Source organism: Barbatula barbatula (genome assembly GCF_947034865.1).
Source record: "Barbatula barbatula genome assembly, chromosome: 22".
NCBI lineage: Eukaryota > Metazoa > Chordata > Actinopteri > Cypriniformes > Nemacheilidae > Barbatula > Barbatula barbatula.
In genome coordinates, this window is record NC_136785.1 from 5,940,121 (window position 1) to 5,960,643 (window position 20,523).

At 40.2% G+C, this 20,523-nt stretch overlaps 1 protein-coding gene across 1 annotated transcript in view; it reads left to right on the plus strand.

Moving 5' to 3' along the window:
* The first annotated feature begins 562 nt into the window (after nucleotides 1-562).
* The window catches only part of bcr (BCR activator of RhoGEF and GTPase), a 47,835-nt gene continuing 27,874 nt past the window's right edge, over nucleotides 563-20,523 (plus strand). The window contains exon 1 of the mRNA XM_079486848.1: nucleotides 563-2,816. Coding sequence (XP_079342974.1) covers nucleotides 1,322-2,816 — 1,495 coding nt within the window. The 5' untranslated portion in view covers nucleotides 563-1,321. The remainder of the gene's footprint in view (nucleotides 2,817-20,523) is intronic.

The following is a 20,523-nucleotide window of genomic DNA, read 5'->3' on the forward strand; positions in this document are numbered from 1 at the left end:
TCCAAAAACAATGACATCATCGAATTTCGCATGTAAACACAGCTGCATCCTTTATGTAACCAATGAACAAAATGTGTTTATTTCAGAATAGCGTCAGTGGAGGATGTCATAAAGTAATGCAAGTGTTGACGTCATCTGTTGTAAAACGAAACACTAAATATGTCATTGTTACTAATTCGACTATTTGAAAACGTGTACATATGTGTGTGTATGTGAAGGATGACATTATTAAATTTAAAACGAAAAGCATGTAAAAAACATTATGCAATGCATAGTGTATGTATGTATGTGTGTGTGTGTGTGTGTGTGTGTGTGTGTGTGTGTGTGTGTGTGTGTGTGTTCCTGACACTTTCAAACCCTTCACGCATTAAACACAGAGTGACATTTTACCAAATGTAATACAAGTTTGCGGTCGAAACATCACCGCATAATGCAGCTCTATTGTAATCTTCCAGACCACCTCAGTGGAGCAGTGTGTAACTTTAAATGGAACCCGTGCTGTGAAAGCTGTCACTCATGTTCCGTAGCCCCGCCCCTTCCTGCAGCAGCAGCAGCGCTCAGTGCTTCTCAAACAAACAGAGGCATTACGTACAGCACACTCGCGCAATCTGCACGCACGCAAATGATCACAGACAAAATGGGATAATCGTGCGAATCGTCAGAGATTTTCATCGCTAACGAAAGCAGCAGGAGCGAGCAACCGACCGAGTGTTTTTCTGTCATTTGCGTTTATTTTTTAATATCCATTCTCCTCAGACGCAGGCACAAAGGGCTTTGGGGATAATGGTGATAAAACGATATCACGCTACGAGCGCAGGACACCATCGTCACAAACACGACGGAACCCTGTGCAAAGCTGCCAGCTTGATTTGAAAAGCTTTTTATTTTTCCTCGTCACGGAGTGTTTTATTCATCCTGTGCGCTTCGGAGAACAGATGCTGTCATTGTGCTGGGGTCCGAGATTTGTGCTCGTGATATTTCGCGAGCGGTCTCGTCGGAATGTTACGCGAGATGAGAACGTGCGTGTCTGTATTGTTTCCGCGCGAAATGCTCAATAACGGTCATTCTGACAGCGACGACAATTTTGCAAAAGAAAGATTGAGACTTTCAACGACAATTCCTGGCAAATCATGAGCAACGGGTTTTGTAATCATTTGTATTAAACGTTATTTAAATCCCCCCCTATTATGAACGGGAATTGACGGGTTTTTGTACTTCGATCAGATTTGGCTAGCTTCGCGTAATTTCCCACTTAGTTAATTGACGGCGTTCTTCTGACCAATTTCATATTTTCTCACACTAGTTAAAGTGAATACATTGAATGCCAACAATGGTGGAGCCTGTAGGATTCATTGAAGCGTGGAAAGCACAGTTTCCAGAATCGGAGCCCCCCAAGATGGAGCTGAGGTCTATTGGGGGCATCGAACAAGAACTGGAAAAGTGCAAAGCCTCTATAAGACGACTGGAAATGGAGGTAAATAAAGAGCGATTCAGAATGATCTACCTTCAGACGCTGTTAGCAAAAGAGAGAAAGAGCTACGACAGACAGAGATGGGGCTTTAGAAAGCCACCTTACATGAATGAAGGGGACCAACAAGCTGTGGGGCCCGATTCTCAGCATCTCCATCCACAGGAGCACGCACAGGCAGAGCGCAGGTTTCAGCCTGTGGGGGAGATCAGAGCAAAACCACGACCTCCCCCTGCCAGGAAGTCAGCCTCCCACGGTGATGGACTGGAGCTGCAATCGGCATATGAGGCGCACCAGGCAGGGCCGGGCAGTGAGGCGGATGGGCTCTCGCCATCCACACAGAGGGGCGGGGTATCCCCTCGTAGGCCCCATCCACCTCCTGACAAGGAGCTGCCTTCAGATCCATCCTCCAAAGATAAGGGTATGGGGCTCGGGGTGGCGGCCTTGCGTTCGAACTTTGAGAGGATCAAACGGGCTAACTCGCACTCTGCCAGTGATGGCAAGGGAAACCAAGAGAAACCTTTTTACACCAATGTGGAGTTTCATCATGACAGGGGCTTAGTGAAAGTCAATGACCGTGAGGTTTCAGACAAGATCAGCTCTCTTGGCAACCAAGCCATGCAGATGGAACGGAAAAGATCTCTACACTCACTGCCGGGCAACCTTGCGACGGTGGCGGGCGATCTACGCACAAGACCTGTCTACAGGGGCCGCTCTACAGAAAGCACCTGCGGGTATGATGCGGAGTATGAGGATGGAGAACCCAGCCCTCGGTATTGTAGAGACAGTGCCGCAAGACCCAACGGGGGTAAGCCACCACCGCCGCCATGGCAACCATCTGAATTCCAGCCATATACCAGTGTTTACGTCGGAGGGATGATGTCAGAAAGTGGTGATGGTAGGGTCACTATGCGAGACCACGGAGGAAGCGATGACCACCTCACCTGGCCGAGAAGGTCCTACTCACCTGGAAGTTTTGAGGATGTTGGGGGTGGGGGAGGGGGGTACACGCCAGACTGCAGCTCTAATGAAAACCTAACGTCCAGTGAGGAAGATTTCTCTTCAGGGCAATCCAGTCATGTGTCGCCCAGCCCTACAACAGCCTACCGTCGGCCCCTCAGAGAGAAGAGTCGCTCACCCTCTCAAAACTCCCAGAATTCACAGCACTCATTTGACAGCAGCAGCCCCCCCACACCACAGACTCAGAAGAGACACAGACAGCAACATGTTGTGGTGTCAGAGGCCACAATTGTAGGTGTAAGGAAAACAGGACAAATCTGGCCCCATGATGGAGACTCTGTTGCTTCCAGCAGGGCATCACATGACAACAGTTACCATGGAGATCTAGGTGAGTAATAGCTATGAACTCTTGTGAACTTCTACTACATATTCATCTTGTTTGAAAGCTGTTGTGCCATTTTGTCTAAATTTAACAAAGAGGATTCTGGCAAGCAATGAAGATACATTTCAAGATTTTGTTTTTAGCACAGGAAAGATTCATGCTTTGTGCATTTGGTATAGTATACAGTACTTAGTGTAGTACAGCAAATAGTGGATGATGTTATTACCAAGCTGGTACACTGGTAGCAAATTGGTGGAATTACTAGCATATTGAATAAATGCAACTCAGAGCTTTAGCCTCACACACATTTTCCTGAAACAATTTTCTTTGAGACAGATATCCTTAAAAAACACTCACTTTTGTGGATTATGTCAGACAGATGAATATTTTTCCATTTTTACAGCCATAGAAATATTAAGGGATCTGTGTCTGTTGGATTTCCAACAAAAACAAACCTAAAGCGACACATCAGCAATGTCAAATATTGAGAGAATGCAAAAAACCTGACCTACTCCATTAAATATTGGATTTTGAACTGATCCTAGAATTTGTATGCTTTGGTATTGCATTGTTTAAAAATGAATGTGAACTTATTTTCTTAGCAGTTCTTGAATCTTTTTGTTACTTTGACCAGCTGCTTCAGTTTCAATGTTTTGAAAATAATGCATTTTTTACCCAGAATTGAGGAGAAATGTCACTAATTTCACAGAATGAAACTAATATGACAATAACGTACCTGGAGATTGTTTTTTCAGTCAGACTCCATTGCAGCACCTTGTTCTGGCTAGAACATTGTGGACCAATGAGACTGTAGATGTTGAAGAGATAACTGGATGAGCTAATTAATTGTCATAAGGTCAGAATGTGTGGTCAGTGCCTAGTTTGTCTCTTTCAGTGTCACATGCTGTTAATCTCCCAAGCTGACCAAAGAATCAGTTTAGGAGGATATGTGATCATTTGCATACACGTTTTTGTAAAGATTTATAGTCCGTGGTGTGTGAATGTGACTCACGCTGCTCCTCCACCAACTTTGTAGGCCCAGCACACTCTACATTTGGATTTGTGTAGTATCTTAAATAGTTAAATAGTTTTTCAAAAATGACATCGACTATAAGGATGGCTACAGGGAGGCTGTGGCATGCTGGCGTGTCCATTCAATGCCAGTAAGGTTCTCTTTGTGCAGGAGTGAGATAACACAGAGGGCGGGTGAAGATAGATAGACACAAGCTGAACGTGGCATCCGTGCATCGTGTTCCTTTGTCCTCATCCCGACTTGAAAATGAATGTGAATAACTTTGAACTTTGTCTTATTAGTTAGCACAAGACAGTGGTGATAGAAAAGCAGGAAAATATATATTCCTGCTGTAATATAAAGTCATGCTGCCTTCAAGTCCTCCTGGGATGTTTTAACATACAAGTTGTTTTGGCACATTGTGATTTGTTTTGTAATATACGAATGCATCTAAATTATTCTTCAATTGGCATGTTGATTTAGGTAATTATTTGCATTACAACATTTTGGTTTGAGATGATGTCATCAGCTTTCAAGAACTGTAGTTTGCTTTAAAACGAATCGAGTCGGAAGAAAATCAATAACATGACCATTCAGCTACTGAATAAATACCCTGTAGGTCTCAAAGGTTACCGTCAATGTATCAGTATTGGTGTATCAGAACATTTGTATTGTTCTTGCATAGAAAATTTAAAGGAGTTCTCAGGGTCTCTATGCTTAGCTTAGTATTCAAGCAAGCGGATATTAAAGAGTTCTTTAGTTTTAGATCTGTTCTAATTCAAGACTGACATGCTATTTTATAGATCACAATTGACCTAATGCTTTAAATTGCTTTGAAACATGATTTTATAAAGATGCTAAAAATGGAAAACAATCCAGTAGCACAAAACCACTGTGTTCTAAGAGAAGAACAGAGGGAGGCAGGAGGATGTGGAATAGCGTGAGATGCTGTCTTTCACCTCAGTGGTAACGTGGTGATGTGGGGGCTGCAGACACACAGATAGGAAGAACTCTCCCTCCCATTGCATAATGGCGTGTTGATTGTCCCACTCATGCATGTGTATGCTTAAGTTCTTAAGTTAAGCACGTGTGACAGTGCGAGGTCAGAAAACCACTCGAGTAGCAATTGCTAAAGTATACTTCCATTTCTCATAGTCTGCAGCATCATTCCTAATTACCAGCCTAAGCTTGTCATCCTTTGTTTTTTGACAGAAAAACAATGCAGAAGTAGAGATAGCAGTATTTCACAAACTCCTGTTTCTTTGGACTTTGGGAACAGCCCCGCTGAAAAATACATGTCTTTCTTGTAAACAATAATGCCATTGTAAATGCAATTGAACTTGTTTCGTGATGCTTCTCTGGTAATTGAAGTGGCCATCCAGGAAGACAATTCTTTCCATGCTTTACAGATCAGTAATAGCATCCTTCAGGGTGAAGAACGAGTGAGTCACGAGGGGAAAAGGGGGCAGGGAGCGACAGAAAACAGAAAGTTCTCACAAAGAAATCCAAGAAAACATCAGTCATTCATTAAACGTCCAGGCTTAGAGCAGCTGCTTTGGTGTGTTTTTAACAGGATTGCAGAAGTCCTCATGTAAACTGAAGCGGTGCTTTTCATCCATGACATTTACGGTAAAGCTTGTATTTCAGGTAGCTGGAAACGGACTGCCGGTAACATGCCTGGAAACATTTGCAGCACACAGGGGAAAAAATGTCACATTTTCTTCTGTTGTAAGAAAAATATTTATTGTGAGTAGATGAGCTGAAGTATGTTGTTTATAGAAAATGGTAAACTGCATAAAGACAAAGAAACATTCAGGCTTTCGTAAAATTTTATGGAAAAATGTAGGCCTACCATCTTTAGCTATGGTAGGTCATGTCTCAATTGTTTGGTGTAAAATAGAAAGAAAAAAAAACGTTCCAGTGTTTAGTCGATTGATTCATTCAATAGTACAATCGGTCCATGAAGAATAGTTTTGTTTAATAGTCATTTCTATATGAACATTAAAGCTCAGTGTATGAAATTACTGACATTTAGTAAGGTTTTAAACCAACAGCAAATTATGCGATACATGCGCAACTTCAGCACTTTTGATGCCCCTATTTTTGAGCATTTTATTGATTGGAAAAACAAGTCATTATAGTTATTATCATAATAATATATAGTAATAGTAATAAATTATGATGAGAATTTACATTAGTCGATCTGAAAAAAAATGCGATCCGTTACCCAAAATCTGTAAATTGATCCGAACCGTTAGTTGTGTGATCCGTAGCACCACTAACCCTGACTAAAGCCCATAGGTTAACTTTAACGACAACAGGATGTGACATCACAGTTCTTGCAGAAAATGCAAGAGTGTGACATCGCTCCAGTTTGTTTAGCATTTTGACTAATATTTATACTACTGATAGCTGTTCTTTTTGTCATGAGGCCCCATAAAAAAGTCGTGTCACATGAGAATGAATGAATGCAAGTGGTGAGTAGTGTGGACAGAAATGTAGGTGTTCTGCAGTGCTCAATGTTTTCATTGTCCAGTAGCGCAGCGTTATAGGTGGGGCTCTTATTTTTAGACGGATCTGAATCTACAGAAGTGTGCTTTCTGGTGCCAACCAAGAATGGAACGCACACTGAGAATGTGGAAGCGATGGCGAATGGCCTTTAAAAAAAGCCTGTTCTTTTTCATTTCAGGCAGAGAGACGACCAAGAATATTTGGCTAATTCACATGCTGTGCTGTTTGTAATATTTGCCTGTTTTTTTTCCTGGTGCCGCATCCACAGTACCACAGAGACATCTACATGTATAGATGTGCTTTTAGGATTGTGTGATGTCTTTTGCGTAGCTCTTCTGGCATGTAAGTGTCTGTAAGGTTTGTTATGTAATGCACTTTGTGCGTTGTAGCTTGAAAGTGCTATATAAATAATAGTTTATTTTACAAAATACAAGTCTTTCACTATGAAGGCGGTTGAGGCTGAAATACAATGCTAGTATAAAAATGGTGCAGAGTTCAAATTACGCACATTAGAACAGAATCATAATGAAGGCAGAAAAACATCCCAGTGGTTTTTAGAAAATCGTTCCGTCTATTCCAGTCTGAAAAGAGAGTTTTTGTTGTCTGACTTTACTTTCCACCAATTTTCCTGCCAAAGTACAGAAGCTGCTACAGAAGACTAACTTTTCACACTCTTTTGGCTTTCTACTCTCATACTTTTTTGCTCTATGTCCCAGGTTTCACAGTGTACATTAAGAAAGATACATTAAAAGGCATTTGGACAATTATGACTTTTTTACATTGAGGTTTTCTGGGTAGATATTTAAGTTCAGTTTGGAACTAATATGCTTAACTAATATGCTTCACGTAGTTTATTTGACCTAATTATGGGATCAAATCTAGCGTGCCATTACTGCCCACTCTAGCTTTGGATGTATGGCTGGCGGTATAGCAGTAGATCTTGGCATAACAGGGGTGTGAGATGTATACAGCAGTTGGCCAGGCTGATGCGCTTGGCCGGGTACGGATGGCCAATCCCCTGCTGAGTGTTTCCTGGAGTGGGGTGCTGTTCAGACTGGCATGAGCTCTTTACTGGCCCAGTAGCAGACGGCCGGGATCACATAGTGGACAGTGACCCCACCCTCTGAGGAAGAGCCGCCCGACACCACCCTGGCGTGGTCCTCGCTGACTGCGGTCTCGTCATGATTTCCAGTGCACATGCACGTGAGGTTTGAGCGTGTGTCTGTGAGGCCACATGTGCCAAGTACTGGAACACAGGAGGTTTTGTCGCTTTGCACAGATGCAGTCATTCCAGTGGACAGCAATGCACGCAGGGAAACAAATCTGGAAAAATCTGGCATTGCAGAGGCCCACCCTGAACAGATTCACTGCTTATGTAAACTACAGCTGTTCTGTTTGCTTGGCTTTTTTGACAGGAGGAGTATTGTAGCAACCACGGGCTGTGTGATTTAGACTAGAGAATTGTGGCATTGCAGTGTAAATTCGTGTTGTCTCAAACTTGGAGCATTATTTGAATTCATCTGAATGCTTCAGTTTTCCATTTAATGTGTAAAAAGCTTAACACATATTTTTAGTCAATTAATAAAGAAAATACACCTCTCTTTTAGGTTCAGTACCTTTTGTTTTAGGCTATTCTTCATTTGCATTGTGGCATAGGCATGGTATAAATCAGCTGATAAAACTGAAGACATTCCAGATTGTTCTTTCTTGTGGTTTAATGAAGCATTCTTTTATTTCAGCCAGAACTGCTCCCTCATGCAAGCTGGACAGCTGCTTTGAATCTAAAACGCTCGCAGGCAATTATTACACTTGCACCTTTGCGATGTGCCTCTGGGTTTTCGACCAAACAAGGGGAAAACCGAGAGGAGATCAAAGTCTTAGCCCCTAATGACACTGGGGGTCCTCTCATAACTAAATAATTTTACAGAGCAAAGGGGAAACCAAGCCAAAGGTCTCTCCAGGCAACCTAAGTAAAGCTGGATTTCTGTATTTTTCTGTTTTCAGCTTGCTTCCTGTTTGTTTACCCATCTCATAATTTCAATTATTTCTACTAGACAACAATGAGATTTATAGAAAAGGATTTTATTAGATGTCTTTTAAGTGTCATATTTTTCTCCTGATACAAGTCTAAATTCCGAGAACCTTTGTCATGAATTTCCTCTAAACCTCTAAAATGATCTGACATCAATTTTATAGCTTTTTAGGGAAAATTCTGACATGTTTTATTTACCCTTATGTGGTTAACTTGTAAATTAAACTTCTGTGGAACACCCAAAAAATATTTTGATAACATTCAATGGTTTTTACAATGGAAGTCAATGGAGGCCAATGTTGTATGGTTATCAAATATGTTCTTCAAAATATGTGTTCAGCAGTAGAAATAAAGTTTTACTGGTTAGGAATGACATAACAGTGGGTAAATGATGAAACAAGAAGTATCCTTTTAACTTCTATTGTATGTTTTACTATACTTTGTTTGTAACAAAATGCATCTTCTCTGACCATTGTTCTAATCTTCTTCCCTCACCTGTCTTTCCTTTTCTTCTCTTATAGTAAATTATTAATATCAGATTACAGCCCCTGTCATCACATGTCGCACAGTAACTGCAGTTAAAGTGTCATATGAAACAGAATATCATTCAATGTCTGCCAGAGCTGTGCTGCGATTAGCGTTGACTCTTTGTTTAAGATACATAACACCGGCCAGTTATTGAGGACAGTGTTCTATTAGTCTGTCTGACTGTAATAGGATCTGTCACCCTCGCCAGCCACGCGGCACCCTCCTCCCAGTCCTCCCCATAATGCTCGGGATAGAGATTTTTCTATTTTCTCTGTGCTTCACAATATTCGTTCCATTCCGCAGCTGTCAAGCTGAACCGTCTGTCCAAGAGCAAGAAAAAAAATTAACAACAGTTTAGTCTGTACTGTGGGCAAGAGATGGATTGTGTATCATAACAGATCAAAACACCAGGTCCGTTGTGGCTAGTGTCAAAAACAATAAGCCTGGTTTACATCATAGCATGAGGTGTGGTGCTGCATGGTTGACTGTAGTAAAATATGTCTAACAGTTGCTTGTGATAATGTAGTGTATTTTTGTTAAGCGTGTGCATGTATTGGCGAGTGTATATATATTTTTTAATCTTCTTTTTTTGCTGAATATCTGGAATTATTTTGAATAGATTTCATGCTTAAACCTGTTAAACAGGGCTGATTGTATTCTTGTTGGTTTCCAACAAGTGTTAGATGTTTTGAAAGACGGGTGTTCCAATTCTGTGAAAACCTGTGAGATTTTGTAAACTTTTATTAGTGTGTGATTGAATGGTATAATGGCTTTAGTGAGAAGTGAAAAGAGAGGCTGAACTGGGTTTGGCAGGACACAAGGGAATGTATTTGTATCTGCTATCATTCTCTCTGACTGCAGGGACATAAGAACACCGTACAGTGGATTCAATGTCAGGTTCAATCTCTTACACAGTTTATAGACATGTTTTAGTAGCAGTGTACATACATGCACTTTCTTTTATAATTACTTAAAGAGACAGTACACCCAAGAATAAAAAATTCTGGTATTATTTACTCACCCTCGAGCTGTTCCAAATCTGCATACATTTCTTTGTTCAGATGAACACAAAAGAAGATTTTCTGAAGAATGCAGGAAAACAAACCGTTTTGGGGCACTTTTGACTACCATTTGTAATTTTTCCTACTATGGTAGTCAATGGTGGCCAAGAACTGTTTGGTTACAAGCAAATCTTTCTCTGTTTTCATCAGAACAAGGATATTTATACAGATTTAGAACAGCTTGAGGGTAATTTGTTAACGGAGTGATTTTTTAAAAACTAATTTATATTAGAATGCCATAATTTCTCTTAAAAAACAATACATTCTGGTTTTATGTTAAATGTGTGGCAAAGTTAGTTTATTTTGTGTTGAATCTTTCAGACTGCTGCATCAGAAGTTTATATCTTAGGCCTTGTCGTCCCATAAGGCCTATTCTCTCTTTTTTTATACCTCTGGCTCTTTGTAGTAGGGTATTTTTTTCTATATAAACTGCTTTCGGGTTGCAAGGGACTTTTGGTTACAATAACACACTATCTGATTAATGAGTGAGACTGATGTGTGGCGGCCAAATGCTCTCTTATCTCACAAACTGGATAGATGTGAATCCAACTGATCAGCCTCCACCCTCCTTTGGAGGCAGATCAGTTATGGTGAAGGCAGGTGGGCCGGTTCTGATTTAAGACCCAGAGGAGGGGCGGAGCGCCATGGTGCAGCTGGACGCAGCTCTGAGCCCCGATGTCTCATTTTCCTCTTTAGCCAGAATACAAATCAACCTAAAACACAGCTGAGGAACACAAGCGTTTGACAGAGGAGGACAGAAGTTTTAGGAAAAAGTAGACTTGAGTACAGGATGTCTCAAACTCTGAAGCTGTGGTCTCTCATCCATCTGTGCCTGTCTGTGTGTCTGCTCTTGTTCTCCAGGCGGTAGTAGATCAGGATTTGGCCAGCTCTGGCTCTGTTTAAGGGAATATGCGCTTTGGATTTTAATGCTTTGGCTTCAGTGTGGTATAGATAACTCAAACTGAGTTTTGGCCCAGCAAAAGTTTTTCCTTTCTTTAGTTTTTTCTTTCCCATCTTTTACATGTTTCCTTTCTTTAATTTTCGCTTTATCTTTCCTTTTTTCTTCTTATTCAGTTTTTTTACCTTTTTAATTTTTCCGTTTCTCTTCACTGGACTCGCTGAATCCAGTGACCACAACCAGACGCCGCAGCTGTTACACAGTTAAGTTCCATAGAAAATCTCCATTATGAAAAAAACCTAATGCCAGCGCTGTGGTGCCACATGTTTCCCTCTGAACAAACACGCTCCGGCCCAAATGGCAAAGTTTATCTTCTAGCTCTGTTTTCGCACTACTATCCTTCTTCATAATATATTGTCCCAGGGGATAGACATTTGCTAATGATTATTATTGATGCTGGGATCTTTTCCTGCCCCACCTTTATGCTGTGTGGAGATTTGCAGGTGCCCAAAGAGCTTTTGCATTTAGAAATTCAACCTGTGTGTGAATGACTCGTTTCAATGCTTATAAATGTTTCCTATATTTATGACCTGGTTGTGGCAGGCACACACGAAAGTGTGTATGTGTTGCATCTGCGTCATAGCTATACACAGTGGTTTTGTGTTACTCTGTGTTTTACGAGGCATTACGATATCACAGAGGAGGAAGTCCTTGTATAATTTAAACACATGAGGAAGCAATTTATAACTGCATTTGTTGTGACCAACATGTTACTGGTTATTGGCTACGTTTAAGGCTTATTTTTTCAAAGGCTATTAACAGCAATCACTATAAAATAATTATCTATCCTAATTCATACATTTAAAATGATATGCTGTTCTGAAATGTCTGTATCCTTACTTGAACTTTCATTAGTTTTATTGATTTTGGACTCCGCTTCTGTCTTGAATGCAAAACACCACACCTATGCTGAACTGTGTGTTCTCCACCTGACTGCCACATTGCCATTATGTTACCCGATAGGCAGGATCTCCCCTAGCAAGGCGTGAAATATTCTTGCTGATATAGAAAGGGAGCGAGGAGGGGAGGAGGGGAGCTGATCTCAAGGTGACTTTGTGCATGAACATAGAACAAGAGATGATGTTTAATGTCATCGGCGTATCCAAGAAGCTCACCCACCTCTGCTGAGGAAACCACTGGCTTGCAAAATAAAATTACAAGATCACAAAACAAAAACATTTAGTTTAGCTGAGCAGAAATGACGTGTTTTAATATGGCGCTTAGGACAGCAAAACTTTGTGAGTAAAGTAACATGGTTAGATATGATGAATTGAATATATGAAATTTTAAGTACAAAAATAATCCAAATACATTTGTATAAAGATTTTATTTTGGTGCATTTTTGCCTTTATTTGGACTTATTTATTTTTTTAGAGAGGACAGGAAGTGAAGTGGGCGAGAGAGGGGGTGGGATCGGAAAAGGACCTCGAGCCGGGATTCAAACTCGGGTCACCCGGAGCGCAAAAGCGCTATATGTTGGAGCACTAACCACAGGGCCATCGCCTCCGACTCAAATACGTTTACTTTGAGTTCTTTAATATTTAATGGATAATTGGAATTGTTTGGATTTTTTTCACAATTCAAAAGACTAAAACTGAGATATCTGACTTTGATAGTTCACCCAAAAATGAAATTTCTGTCATCATTTACTCACCCTCTTGTCATTAAAAACCTTTATGACTTTCTTCCTTCCTTCCGCAGAACCGAAAATAAGATATTTTGAAAAAGGTTGACCGAACAGCTGTGAACATGAAAAATGTTGTCAACTGGACCCCATTCAGTTGCATTGGTTTTGAATGGAAAAGCATCACATTCAGTCACAAATCTCCTCTTGTGTTCTGCAGACATCAGAAAGTCATACAGGCTTGGTCAGACATGAGAGTGAGTAAATTACCACTGCATTTGTGGGTAGACTAACCCTTCAATATCTGTGGTAGGTTATTTATTTCGCCTGAAGTTACACTGTTACAAGACATGCTAAAACAAGACCTTTGTGATGCAAAAACGTTCAATATACAAAATCGAAAAACGAAAATATATTAAAAACATGCAAAAGGGTTCTTTGTTTTTCTAGACGCCCCAGTTGAGACACAGCGGCTGTGTTGTGTTGTTTCAGATAGCTTTGGCCTGCCTTTGAACCTTCTCTTGCACATCTGCGTTTCTGTTTCCTCCCTGTTGACACTCATTAGCATTTCCCTTTTGGATAATTTCCTCCTGGTGGCAGTCGCTCACCTTTACTGCGACCTTTGTGTTTGCATAATTTTCGATGTGAGGATAACATTCTTATTGGAATATAGGTACAAAATGTCTGACAAATGTAGTTGAATGTTCTTGTGGTTGAAATTTTTTAGAATTCTTTGTAAAATAGGCCTATATACTTGTTTTTCTTGTCAACAACATCTTAAACTAAATTAACAGGATAACCATATATCACAGACTGTCATTGCACATTGCGTTTTGTCTGTTTTGCTAGTTTTGTTTTGCACCATTCCACGCAGGTTTAAATGCAGTTTTTTTTCAACATTACAAAACCTATATACAGGATTTAATATTACGGCATTATGAATATTTAAAGATAATTATAAGCTTGATGTGAAATTGTGATTTAATAAAAAATTTACTTAACTTTTACGAGCTGAAATATTCGAATATGAAATAAGTGAAAAATGCCAATCCCTCCTTTTGACCATTTGACACGTGGCTTGTAGATTGTGACATCTCTATTGTTCCAAAGCACAATGCCTGACTGGGAGACCCGTTTTTTAATCGACGTTTTTGTTCTGTCCCACCCACACAAATCTTTATGTGGCTTCATGTGTTCTTTGGCTCCAGATTGGAGCAGATTGGAGCAATTACCAGGATGTGGCCCCAATCACACACTCTACCATGTACCATGTGCCAATGCGGCCACCCAGAGCTATTTAAACTTCCTAATTATATGGGAGATTACTGACCCAAGAGAGCTCAAATTATTGGTGCTAATTTTGGGTCATTAGATACCATTTTGAGGCGATTGTGGTAACTGTGTTCATACATTGGGATGATGGCGCACAGTCTGTTTGTGGATGATGCGCTACAGTATGTTATACTGTTGTGAATCTCGGGACAGTGATGTCTCAACATGTGAACTCTTCTGGCTCCAGACTGGGTGTTAAAGACGGTTTATGTGCTTGGATCTGTTGGTGGACCTGGTGCGTTTTTGTGCATTTGGCAGGCGCTTTGGCAAAGTGACTTTCAGCCTTCAGATCTGCTAGCGTTATGTTGAGGACAGACTGATAATAAACGTTGTATTTGACGGCACATATTCATTTTTTTCTAGAAAAGGGGTAAACACTGTATATTCAGGAATGGATTACATTTACTGTGTGGTCTGTTGTTAAGGTCCTGTTGAATTTTCCACAATGCTGACATGAATCATTATGTCACTGTCAAACATTGTGTGCTGAGACCCAATCTACTTATGATTGTGTTTATGATGAATTGCTTTGCTTGGCACATCGTTGGACATTTGTAGATATCGATTAGTTGGAATGTTTATGGTACTAGACTTGTGTGCGCTGATGAATTACGGGGCTCCTAACCGACCAGCCTCCCCCTGAGTCTCATGTTAGCCTGAGTCTGGAGGAGAATATTATCAGTCAGGGAGATCACACGGCCAACTAAAGAAAAGTACAGGGTAGATGCTGTCATCTTTATGTGGGATAGGTTAAACTTTTCATGAGTTCAAGCTTCAAAATGAAGTATGTGTAGTTATTTAAAAAGATTTTAAATGAAAGAGTAGGAAGGAAGAAGTAAAGGTGCCTAATAATTTAATGATAGCTAATAATAATAATGAAAATAATGATTTGGGGTTTACAAAATACTTGAAGTTATCATGCTTAGTTACATCTTTTTGTTCTTAGTGCTGCAGATGTATTTCCAGTTCTGGTGTTTTAATACTGGTATTTCTACTTGAAGATCTACGAAACATTAGCATTTTGAGAATTTATATTTCCAAGTTGGGATTTGAAATTCAACGATAACACATTAACAAAATTCTGAATGCAAAAACGCTTCCTGTCACGCTAGTGGTTGTTGTATACAGTGCAATAAAAGGTGAATAGTCACAAGAAATAGTGACAAGTGAATTGTCCTCAGATTTTGTTACTTTTAGATCACGTTACACATTTCGAATGCTATTTGTTTGTCTACTGGAAAGATATTGATATGACCTATACTGTATATCAGTGGTCTTCAACTACTATTCCTTGAGGGGCCAAATTCTAAAAGTATAAATAGGATGCGGGCGTTTTTTTACCATATCCTCATTTCTTTAGTCATTTTGTATTTCTGTTATTTATTTCATTTTGTTCCTTTTATACCGTTTTTGTTGCTGTTACTTTTAGATCATATATTAAAACATGCAGTCAGATGTGCCTTTTTATGATATTTAATTAAAGGTATATTGTCTTTTTAATTGTATTTTATATTCTTGATGCATTAGTTTACCCAAAGATAGAATTGCTGTTAATTTACTCACCCCCAGTTTATCCAACATGTGTGTGGCATTGTTTTTTCAAGAAGATATTTATGAATATATTTGGGTGAAGTAATAAAACTCAAATCAATGAAAGTAAAAAACGCTAATATTTTCAGCACAAAAGTAATCCCTGCCTCTTGTGACGTTAAACTGGCGTTTTATAAAAAGGATCAGTTGATCAAAAACCTGAACGTTATCATCGCATCTTCAGGTGAATTCCAATCGCACTCATGTGCCCCGCGCACTTAAAAGGGAAAATCATTCGTAGTGCGAGTTCTGGGGGGAGATGAACAGCTTTTTTCGTAAATGTAGCTGTTTAAATCATACATAGGTATTGAATGCTGCAATTAAAACAACACAGTTTTCCTTTATCTGAGTCAACCTTTCATGCGGTGTACCCTGCCTGCAGTAACTCGCAGTTCGGGTTTGGGACGCGACCTATCGCGTGTACAAATCGACTGCCTGTGGCTGTGGATTGTCTATTATTACGTTGGAATTAAATCGCTTTATAAGACGTCAGTATTGTTATGAATATTACGTTTGTATTGAATGTAGCAGCGTTTTGGAGTTCAAAGATGTGGTGTCTCAGGGCGTGCATTTCTTAAAGCACACTGCTCATAAAAGTCTCTCCACTTATTTGAAATGTGAAGGTGGGACAGGTGAAGATGATTGGCGGGCCCCCAGTTGACTAGCCCTAAACACAAAGTTTATTTTTGATCGTAATAGAAATCATAAATTTTTACAAAAATTTGACTTGTTGTGAACAGGCTTTGTTATTTTATGAGATCCCGTCTGCAAATCACAGGCAAGACGAGGGGTTGATGACACCAGTAATGGTTTGTGTGTAGGGGGAAAAGTCTGAGTAATAAAATGTCTTTGCTATGAGCCATGAAAAGGCAGACAGACAGAGTTGACAACTAGGAGGAGTGGGAAGACACAGACACATGCTCTGCAGGGGTCAGACTGCTGGAGCCTTTCCTGTCTCTCTCTCATCTCTCTATCGCTCACTCTCTCTCTCTCTCTCTCTCTCTCTCTCTCTCTCTCTCTCTCTCTCTCTCTCTCTCTCTCTCTCTCTCGGGGATGGGAAAAGTAATAAGCTCCTGGAGTGGCACGGTGCCCTAAGGAATGCAAGAGCTACATACAGCCTTTCAGAACACTCAGAATTGATGATGGTTATTAAAGAATTCAATTATAAACTTATTGGTGATGTGTGTGTGTGTTTTGCTCTCATCATGGACATAAAAGTAGATGTTAGATGTGCTTTATCACTTATTTTTGTATGTAAGTGTGAATGCAACATTACAGGTCTCTTATTGATAAAGCATTTTATTTGGATGTTGACGTGTCATAATGCCCACACAGGATTTAATTCGACCCAATCTTCCCACTCCTGGAGATTTAAAGTAAAAGTTCATCACTTTTAATTGTTTTAATTTGATTTTAATTGTTTGATTTTGTGACGATTTTAAGGCGTTTTTGGTTATCCTCACTCATTTGTTCTTAATGTAGTATAGCTAGAATATTCCATAGAAAGTCAAATTTCAAACAAGGTTTGACATTAGGCTAAATGGTGACAACATTTTATTTTCATGTTGACGATTACTTTTATTTAAACCAAACCCACACACGCATCCATACACCCTCGCTCTGTCATCTCACTCTGGGTTAGCTGACACATGCACATTAGAAGGTGTTGAAACACAGTGGAGGAGATAATGACGAGGACACCAGGTTCAGCAGCAGCGATGTTGAGGGATTGTGTTGTTTCAAGAGGCGTGAAAGAGCGAGTGATTTGGACTGAGAGGAAAGAGAAATAAAATAGGTCAGTGAGAGATTGAGGCCTGAACTGAGAGTTTCTGTCATTTGAATCAATATAACAGATGGTAACTTGTTTGAATAAACTTTATGATCCCTGACAGTCCCTCCCTGCGTCACCTCTTCATGGCTGTAGTTAAGGGGCAGGGCAAAATAAGGTCACAGGTTATCTTGTTTTAATAGGCAGGCCTGTGTCTGGAGTCTGGATGCCCCTTTAGACTGCCGGAGCCTTGAGGGAGGAAGATGGGAGTGTGAAGACATGGAAGAATGAACATGCTTTGAGAAAAGAAGAAAAAGGGAGTGAGAGAACGTGTTGGGTTCTCATTTAGTTCTGTTTTTCTTTGGTTCAGCGATTAAGGATATGCTATACGCACACAGCTTTTTAGCATCTGATTGGAGCTAAACAGAGCATGTCATCACATGGGCTCCTAGAAGTCCTCCTGAGCTGTTGTGTGATGTTGCTCTCTTTCTTTCTTATAGTATTTGACTAAATATGTTTTGAAGCTATGCTGAGTCGCTAGTTTTGGTCCATTGCTTTTTTTCTATACAGGTTCTTCAAGAGAGCCTCACTAAAGATTGATCGATTCGTTTTGGAAGGTTATGATGCTGATTGATAGCACAGTAGCTCGCACTAAGGCCCTGTTGTCTCATTATGGGCTTCTGAGCGGGCCATTAGTCGTCTCTGTTGTGTTTTAAATAGATGGATGCATACGGTATGGCTCAAGGCTCATGTATCAGGGTGGGGTTTTGGTGTCTGATGGAGAGCCTCTTCATTAATCATTGATGGGAGTTGGTCAGGTTTGTCTGTCTGTCTTACACACACGCACACTCTGATCACAAAAGGGTGTGTTACAGTACAACACGAGCATATGCCCACCTTTCAAAGGCCCCCTTATTCAGGCATACTCAACGGCTCATGAAAAAATAATAGGGCAACTGAATTTCCGAACCAGAAAGCATTAGCGATAGTTTGAATGTTACCATAGGACCTCATGCATTAGGATTCTTGGCCATCTTTTATTTTGGCGTGTGTTCATGCACTCTCCAGGTTGGAGTGTGTTTATTTCCCTTAATAGCACCATTTGGCATCTAGTATCAAGCGTCTTGATGTTTTGTGTTGTACATTTATCATACATTCCTTTTCTTGACTAAATCTGCCTAAAATGTGATGTAAATGTAATTTAATTCAAGCTGCCACTACTGATCAGATATGATCTTGCGTTATTTATATCCGTAATGAAGTATTTTTGGTAAATATGTGTTCAGGAAGGGTTTATCATACATGGTTCTTCTCACCTACACTCTTTTTTCTTCTGCAGCAATTTTAAGTTTACAGGAGTGAAAAAGGTTCTTGGGGGAGGACTATAAATAGCCTTCTGTTGATTTATACATGAAGAGGGAAGCACCTCTAAATAAGCTACTTTAAGATCGTTGGTGGATGACCTCCATCTCTTGTACTGGAAGTCACCCGAGAAGGACCCATTTTGTCAAGGAGCCGATGTCGTGTTGCCATAACACCACTTTGACCTTGTCATCTGATTGGTTGGAGCACCTAGATGCTTACACTCTGATGTGTTTGTTTTGTGGTTTGAATACGGTACATTGGTTACTAGCTGCTTTGTGACATCACGTGACATCATCTACTTATTAAGTGGAGATGATTTACAGTTTTGATGACAGGTCAGAATTGAAAAACCTAAACAAGTTTATTTATAAACGGTTTATTTATAAAACAGTAACAAGTTTATTTAGTGTTCTAATAAGCAAAAATATATATATTTTCTACTATTTAGTACGCTGGTCTTTTGACAGCTGTGATTAAGAGGCTATTGAACCTACTATATTAAACAATTTGCTGTCTCTACAAGATGTAACACAAAACCACTTGGGTGTCTGATTCCAGATAAAAGCTCAGATTCAAGGAAGTTTAATGAACTTGTATTTAAAGATAAATAATGATATATTTAGCAGAAATGCCTTAATACGTAGCCAAAGCTTCTTGATTTCAGATATGGACATGTAGCAGGTGCCGACAAAATCTTAGTCACATGTATTGACAGCATGTTATCCGTTGACATTCATGTATGTGCCTGAAAATGACTGGCTGAAGTGACATCATGGATGAGTGCTTCATAGTGTATTTGATATCTTTGTGAATAAGCTCTCTTCTTTCCCCTTTGGGTTGTTCTGCTCTGTCTACTCTTAATGTAATGGTGCTGGAAGGTGGCCAGTGCCTGGGGGATGTTTCGCTAGAAATAGTGCTATTTCACAGTGTTTTACCATTGTCAGTTAGCTCGGTTATATATCTGAAAGTGGCCTGCAAAGGTTTTGATCCTGGTCCAGCTGAAATGGTCTGTGTCTTAATGTGTGTGGGTGTGTGCGTGTGAGGTTTAAGTGCCCCAAGGGGTGTTGTTGAGGTCTCAGGGGAATCGGCCACATTCAATTTGTGCTATTGAATGGCAGCTTTTGTGAATCCACCCAAAATTTATTGATTTTTCTCAGTGTCTCATGTCACAATGATGACCGAATGCAACGTTCTTTTGTTCTTTATGGGATGACACATGCATTTCGCCCCTCCTTCTCTCTCTCTCCCTTTCTTCTTCTTTCATACTTTTTTTTCTTGTTCTGTAGCACAGTTATAATACTAAATGCTATGATTTAAGTACAGTACTGTATACTGTAGGTTACTGCATAGTACTGTAGAGTGTGTTTCTCTTCAGTGCTGCGTCTTGCTGTCATCAGATGCTTTCTCCAGCGGTCATGTAATTGTGTGTACATCTGTGCAAACCTATATGTGTGTTCTACATTTCATCTCTCTGACCTTAATAAATGTTATTAATGATTTTGCTCATGTGTGCACACTCTCAATGCCCTTGATATACTGTAAAGCATGCGTTTGCGGCAGCTACTGTACATCTGGTCGTAGGTGGCGGCTAAGACATGGTGCAGCACTGCAGGTTTTGTACCACCTCCCTTTTTCCTTGCGTATTGCCCCTCCCCCAGCCTGCCTCCACCTCAGCACCAGACCCCCCAGCACGCACAGAGGTCTTTTCCTCGTCGTTTTAGGACACGTGCTCCACAGGGAAATCTCCTTTGTCTGACAGAGGCCTGGCTCTGCTGACGAAGGCGTTCTTCTCATTTTGATGGAAAGACATTAAATCTTAGAGAAAGGTCATTGATGGAACTGTGTTTGACATGAATGCAAACTGGAGATTGGGAGAATTGTAATCAGTCAGGATTGTCATTTATAAAGGATTATTCGATTTTGGTTTGTAAG